Genomic DNA, 7374 nt, shown 5'->3' with positions numbered 1-7374 from the left:
GGACTTCAAACCAAAAAAAATTTATTTTCTGTTTTGTTTTATTCTTGGATCGGACTTTAAAGGGTTAAATACACATCTCGCCCTGTCTCCTGCAGCCATGCCCAGCGCCATTTATTTTTCCTTTATTTATAGTCGTGACATCTTCCTGAACTGCATTGTGCCAACGACCTGCAATTCTGCTCTCTCCATCGTCCTTCTCTCCAAACACAGTTTCATTTATTTATTTTTAACTTTTTGCACGTCTCTCCGTTGAATGGAGCCGTAAACGGCACAAGTTGACTTTCCGTGTAGAACTTGAGCACTGTACCACAATCTATCTGGCGACTTGAGCAACAAACGAGAGGAGGAGGAACACGCTTTCCTAAGACCCGCCCCCTTCTTCTTCTGATTTGCTAATACTGTTAGTTTCAGAGCCACCATTGGCTGATAAACGCAAGAGGGATTTTGATTTTGTTATTTATTTAGTGATTTTTTTATTTTTTTACCCATGGGTATTCGCTACGAGTCGGAAATACTTTAATCACAGGCCTGGGGCCGGAATACTTTAATCCCTGTGGACTGTCCAAAACCCTGATCCACGCTGAAACAGAATTGATCATCTGACCTGAGGTTCTGGCTCTCGTCACACAGCAGGCCCAGCAGGTCCCAGGTCAGGCTCTGGCTGTGGTCCAGCAGACTCCTCTCATTGTAAGGCTTCACCTGACTCAGCAGCACCTGGTCCAGAAGCTCCAGTGCCTTTTCCTGCATAGAGCTCTCCGTGTCCATGACAGCTGGGACCACGCAGTGCAGCCACGCCTTCTGAACCGCCCTGCAGCTCGGTTTGGCCTGATGGAGACAGTCAGTAAGCAGGGGTTAGAGGAACCGACCGAACCCGACCCCGAGTCTGACTGCATGAAGGCATGAGGCTTACAGCCAGCAGCTCCCCCAGGCACTGCAAGGCCTTCTTCCTCACGGACACGGCCGGGTCTCTGCTGCGCTCCGACAGACTCTCCAGGTTCTCCCAGGTGGCAGGAATAACGCCGTGCTTCAGGAGACCCACCAGAGCCTGAAGAACAGAGAACAGAAAGGAAGTAGAAGCAGAGCAGCTTCCTCTGGTGGCCCAGAGAGGAGAGATGGAGATCCAAGTACCTGCAGAGCCGCCTTCCTCACGTTTGTCTTTGGGTCACCAACACGGCGCAGGAGAAGGGCCAGGTTCTCTTTAGCTGCATTTAGAACAAAGCATTTGGGTTAGAACCAGATTTGGGTCTAAATTTGGATGTCAGAGAGAGAGACTGACCCTCACAGCTGGAGCTGCTGGTACTGCTGAGCTCCACCGTCCTGAAGGGCAGAGTTCGGTAACTCTTCTGGGAGCCAGAGGTTCCTGCAACACAGCAGCCATCAGAACCATGTTGGAAAGCTGCTTCAGCTGCGCGGTGGGAAAGTTCTGATGCGCGTTGGGCGGAGCTACTCTATCCTTTCTTTGCCTGGCAGCTATAGTTGCTGTGATCAGTGGGAATGAACACGTTTTAATATGTTTTTCAGTGAGAAGGTCCACCTGAAAACTTCATCTGTGCAGTCAGTTCATCAAGATTACGATCCTGCATTCAAATATTGTTTCTCTGTCGGAGCTGCTCAAAGCCCCACATACCGGCATGGTCAGTAGGAATCCCATTCAACAGCAGGTCACCTCCTCGCGGTTTGCAGCGGCGGCTGGAAGGCGGTTTTCATGTACGTTAACCAAACTGCAGGCATCCCCAAACTCTGTCCTCGAGGCCCGCTGTCCTGCAGGTTTTAGAGGTTTCCCTGCTTTAGCACAGCTGATTATGATTGCAGTAGAGCCAAAGCCTGTTAATCAACTTCCAATTAAAATCAGCTGTGCTGGAGCAGAGAAACCTCTAAAACCTGCAGGACAGTGGCCCTCGAGGACCGAGTTTGCCGATGCCTGCATTAGGATAATGAAAACGAACATGTTTTGCCAGCAGATTTTGGCATTTTAAGTTAATTTAGGCGTTAACTGTTTCAGAGGAGTGATCATAGAGATCTGTATCATCAGCGATGTATCTGTCTCCCTGCCAGCACCCAGATCAGTTTCTCTGATTGGTTGATGTGGTGCGACAAGCAGCAAAAGTTAGATTTTTCAAACTTGAGCAACAGCTGTGTTTGCGTCGCAAACTCAAACGTTCCCGACGCGCTGCTTCAGCTGCTAGAAATGCTCTGCGGGACCTTTTGCTGCGCCTCGACAGGCATCAACCATTGACTCTGCATGTAAACTAGCTGCTCCTGCTGCCTTTGCTGCTTTTGGTGTAAACGTAGTCTAAAAGCGGAGCAGCTGGCCCTCTAAAAGCGGAGCAGCTGGCCCTCTAAAAGCTGGCCCTCTGACTCCTGTTAGAACAGTCAGAGCTTTGCAGCAAATCAACAGATCGAGGAAGCATACCTGCGGTCAGCTCCTCCTCCAGCACCGTCTGAGTTCCAGCTAAAAAGAAAAGAGAAACCATGNCAGCAAATCAACAGATCGAGGAAGCATACCTGCGGTCAGCTCCTCCTCCAGCACCGTCTGAGTTCCAGCTAAAAAGAAAAGAGAAACCATGTGAGATTCTGCAGAAGCAGCACCGCGTCAGATGGCTGGTTTCTGATTCTGAAACGTGCTAGGAGATTAAAAGAACAGGACAGGACTGCTAAGCTCTACTGCCGGTACCAGTAACTAAATGAGCTACTCTGGTCTTTTCCGCGGGGTTCCAAGTGTTTCCTTACTGGCAGAGAAGAGGTCGTGGACGGCCCGGGTCACATTGAGCGAGGGCAGCTCTAAGCACTGCGCCAGGCAGGACAGAGCGTGACCCTGGACGGTGGGAGACTCATCGTTTCGCCGGGCAAACAACACCTCCTGGATCAGGAACTTTTGAGGCAGGAACCTGGCCAGCTCCGGGTCCGGACAGTCCTCCACGCTCCTCTCTGGCTGGGCCAACAACACCATCACCACGTCCACGGAGAACAGCCGGTGCACCATCTGCAGAGAGGGGGAGGGGAGTCAACAGGTGAGGACAGAAAGGAGATTTGACTGCTTGAAGATTTTCTAAAGCCGTAGCGAGGCTCCCACAGGCAGCCACTGTCTCATGGAGGAACAAGTAACCATGGTGATGTTACCTTTGAATGACTGGAGAAGCTGAACAGCCACTTAATGAAGCAGGCGTAGTCCACACTGACCATCTGAGACGTCAACATCCCCACAGCCTGGGCTCCATGGCTGCGATACTCACTCTTCTCCACCATCTACAGAGCAGAAGCAGAACCATGACACTGCATTATAGCTGCCAGGGGGGTTGTGATGACTTCTGGCTCAGGACTCACCTGGAAGCAGATATGCTGCAGGAGGATCTGAAGCAAAGGTAGAGCCAGATCTTTCAGCTCCTCCACCAGATGACTGCAGAGCACATGAAAAACACAGCAGGTTACGGTAAACGAGGTGCTGAAACTAAATCCACCTCTGCTAGCGATGTAATCCAAAAAAAACATTTGGAAACTTCTTATTTTAGAGTTTCCTAAAAAAATAACTACATTTCCTTTTCCCACCAGAAGAGGGCAACAGAGAAGCTGTTCACATCGAGTAAAGCAGCTGGCGGCTGTATAGAACCTTATTACTTAAATGGTCAATTAAAGCCGGGCATCCGCTGTGCGATCTTTTCAATCATTGCACGCAGCTACAGCTCAAACTGCATGACGAAACCGCAAGGTTTAAAATTCAAAGAATACGATGCTTGCTCTCACACTGTAAGACCCGACCAGTGGCGGCTGGCCCATAGGGGGCGCTGAGGTGCTGCCCTCCCTTGATGTGGAGGGGCACAGTCATAAATAATATATATAGATTTTAAAAGTATTATCAATGTCAGCTTTACATAATAGTAAGTGGCTACATGTAATATGAATTATTAAAACACTTCTACCAATAGACTCTCATTCAACAGCGCATTTCCACTGACTCATGGCGCTCATTCAAAGCGCCCCTGAAGTGTAGCAAAATAACCAATTGTATAATGTATCTAGGGAAAATGAATAAATATTATTGGCCAATCAGCATCGCCAAAATGAATGGCTTTGGGGCTCCTGCTACAGTGATATAGGTGATGTAGCTAGTAATCAGTCAGGCAGTGAGGGAGAGATTATGGCGACAATGACAGTTGGACATGAGCAGCTTTCACCCAATACAGTGAGATCTTTACTGAGTTAGGCTTTTCGCGACGAAGGACGATGGTGGAAAAAATGTATTTAAAAGGAGCAGGGACCTGACAAGACCGAAATAAATGTAACGCAGCAAACCGAGGAAACAACCAGACTTTTTGCAGGAGTTGGTTCCAGCGTAAGTCTCGGCTAACAGCCTGCGGGACGGCTAATGTACTTCATTGTTTTCCCTGCATTCTTTTTAAAAGTGCCCGGAGTGATTAGACGTGGACACAGTCTGGACAGACAGACTTAAAACGCGTCTCCGACAGGAAGGACTGATTTAAAGCACTTTTTAGAAAAGACAAAGAAGAATAAACAATCTGGGATTCACATGGAAAATAGAATATAGTCAACTTTTTCTAGATGTTTGTTCATTTGCATCAAAAAAAAAAAAAAAACATTCTCAGAAAATATATAGTTTTTATACATTAAAAAAGGTATAAAGCTGAGTTTAAGCTTTATTATACTGGTACATTTTCTTTTAGGTTTGTGACACAATATTAGACCATGCAAAACACAGATTTACCTTCACAAAGCCTCAGACATGTTTGATTTTCTTCCGACCTTACGATTCCTGATCGGGATGTAGTCGTGAGAGGCTGATTGCCCCTCGTCACCCCCTGTACACCACATGATGCACCATCAGGCTCAAAGACAGCCGCGATCGAAAAATTCTCACACCACTGGAAATTCGGCCCGAAAAGGGCAAAAAAAAAGTCACAGTGTATGCCCAGCTTAAGTGCGTTTGTCATTTTGCTAATTACTTTGCGACGAAGATGAACTGTAGCGAGATCTGAAGAGAGAATCCACAAGCTCACAAAACTACATCTTGTCAAAAGACCATAGATGTGTTAAACTCTTAAAACAGAAATGTTGCGAAACACGTTAATCACAGGCCTGGGGCCAGAATACTATAATCCTTGTGAGAGACTTTATCTCCATGACCTCAGAGCGCACCTGAACATTTGGACGCTGGTAACCAGGCAGGTCGCCAGGCTGTAGCTCAAAGTAAGGGCATCATGCAGCCACGCACTTTCATATCTATTTATGCAGTTTTAGGAAACTGTATTATTTTACAGTGTTATTTTGATCTTGTGTTCTTAGTGTAACGGATGTGGAGAACTGTTCAATAACACTAAATAGAGGGATATCATTATTTCCTTGTGGTTTGCCTATAAGGATTTTGGAGCTAATAGAGTCACGTGTGACATAAACACAGTGACACAGCTGACCAAATCTACGTCGTTATAGTGTTATTGTGAAGTTTAATCAATAGCGCATATAATTACCTGAGAACTGATGATGTCTGTGTGTTACAAACCTTGGTTATGTGCACATAAATATGTATGACAAAGTAGTCAGTCATTCTGTATTTACTTATTTTTATTGTATTCTAAATGGGCCTGTAGACTCATAGGTCTTTTGTCCAAAAGTACTTCTAGCGGCCCTGAAATGCAGTGAATTGAATGAGGTTTAACCAGATGACTATAGCAAAACAAACATGGCTGCACCGGTGGTAGGACCAAGCAGAAGGACGCCATGATTATTGGTTTCCTCTGGATCGGTTTGGTAAGAGTTTGATTCCACTAGCTGTGAACCTAATCAGGAATGTAATACGCCACAGATGCTGCTGTGATTGGCTGACAGACATCGATGCGGGTGCCACTTGCTGATTTAACCAATCAGCTTGAAGAATTGTACTGAATGTCCCTCCGTTTGCAAACTCCTTCCACTGGAGCCTTTGGAGATGGATGCTGAGTGGAATTGAAAGTGAACTAAAGAATCTAATGCCAGGTTGATTTCCTAAGACACAAACTAAGCATGTGTTGAAACCTCGATCCAAAGTCTGGTTCCATGAAGATCCCACAAAGGATTAAGAAATTCTCTCCATCCAGCCTGTTGGATGAAAGCTGCTTACCAGACGAAGTGGATGGCCTGGTCCCGCGTGTTGAGGACGGCCTGGTTGGGGACGAGGAGGGAAGGCTTCCTGCCGTGGACTTTATTCATCATCAGGATGACGTAGAGCAGCCGATAGAAGACTCTCCTTAGGGACTGAGGGACAGACGGTTTATCAGTGGAGCTCTGGGTTTAAAAGTGCTTCATCACAACATGTCAGCAGTTAGAGCTCATTGTCATGAACTCCACAAAGACAAAACTAATGTTGAAATCCTTGCATTCCATCACTTCAGCTGTCTAAACGACAACTGTAATGATCGAGTCACTGACTCGGCTCCCTACCGAGTAACTGACTCCATTCCCAAACCGGTCACTGAACCGGTTTCCCTGACGAGTAGGGATGGGAACCGGTTCCATGTGTTCCAGTTCCATGGCACCGTTTGGCAGCTCGCTTCACGGTTCCCTTAACGGTTCCAGGAAAGCACCAAAGCCTAGCGCTATGCAGCAAAACTTACATCACGTTTCTACGTAAGTTACGTCTAGAAAAGCAAAACAAAAAAAATTGTGTCCCATCGGGTAAAGTGATCGAAAGTTTGGATCTAAAGTGGCAATAACATCTGCAGGAGGAAATACGTCCAACATGCAGAAACACCTGCGCACACATCATGGCATACATTTTAACGAATGTCGTGTTTTTGATGCTTCTGGACAGCAGCTAAAGTTACGACCATCATGGAAGGCAACTCTGGTGGTAAGTAGCTAGTTTTATATCACTGGCTTTGCTTAATGTGGCTCCTAGTAAATCATATCCCATTTCTGGAAATGAACCAGTTTCCTACCTCTCTTTGGGGTTATTTAACATGCTACGAAGTTGCTCTGCTGTTCAGGGAGCGAGAGAAAGGTGACGCTTGTTTATTTAAATCAGGGGGAGATGAGGTTATTTCCTGAAATTGTACAGTAATGCCTTTTCATTAAACGGATGCCTTCTCCATTAGATTTAGTTGACTGGGACGAGACGAGTAGCCTGGCTGCTCAGAGGCTGGAAGCTCCCGTTCACTGCCTTCTGTTTTCGCCGAGGCAGGCAGAAATAGAATGTCCCAGGCGAAGGTAGACGAATGTCACCGTGCACTTACCAAGTTCATCGTTTCACAGAATTGATAAGGAATCGAATATTTTCACAGAATCAATAAGAGAATTGGAATTGTGAAAATCTTATCAATTTCCAACCCTACTGACGAGTCACTGACTCCATTCCCTAACGAGTCACTGACTCCATTCCCTAAC

The 7374-nt window shown here is 46.5% G+C and overlaps 1 protein-coding gene across 2 annotated transcripts in view; it reads right to left on the bottom strand.

Moving 5' to 3' along the window:
* The window catches only part of ncapd3 (non-SMC condensin II complex subunit D3), a 33064-nt gene that overhangs the window by 10257 nt on the left and 15433 nt on the right, over positions 1–7374 (bottom strand). For both annotated transcript variants that reach the window (XM_015381391.1, XM_015381392.1), the window contains exons 8-16: positions 6113–6246; positions 3325–3397; positions 3121–3246; positions 2731–2983; positions 2506–2544; positions 1277–1360; positions 1129–1202; positions 911–1045; positions 605–825 (exon numbers count right to left, since the gene is read on the bottom strand). In XM_015381391.1, the coding sequence (XP_015236877.1) occupies positions 605–825; positions 911–1045; positions 1129–1202; positions 1277–1360; positions 2506–2544; positions 2731–2983; positions 3121–3246; positions 3325–3397; positions 6113–6246 (1139 nt within the window). The remainder of the gene's footprint in view (positions 1–604; positions 826–910; positions 1046–1128; positions 1203–1276; positions 1361–2505; positions 2545–2730; positions 2984–3120; positions 3247–3324; positions 3398–6112; positions 6247–7374) is intronic.

This window comes from Cyprinodon variegatus, unplaced genomic scaffold (assembly GCF_000732505.1).
Source record: "Cyprinodon variegatus isolate N-32 unplaced genomic scaffold, C_variegatus-1.0 Scaffold232, whole genome shotgun sequence".
Taxonomy (NCBI): domain Eukaryota; kingdom Metazoa; phylum Chordata; class Actinopteri; order Cyprinodontiformes; family Cyprinodontidae; genus Cyprinodon; species Cyprinodon variegatus.
Note: the sequence above shows the minus strand (reverse complement) of the source record. Positions and strands in the feature narration are given on the sequence as shown.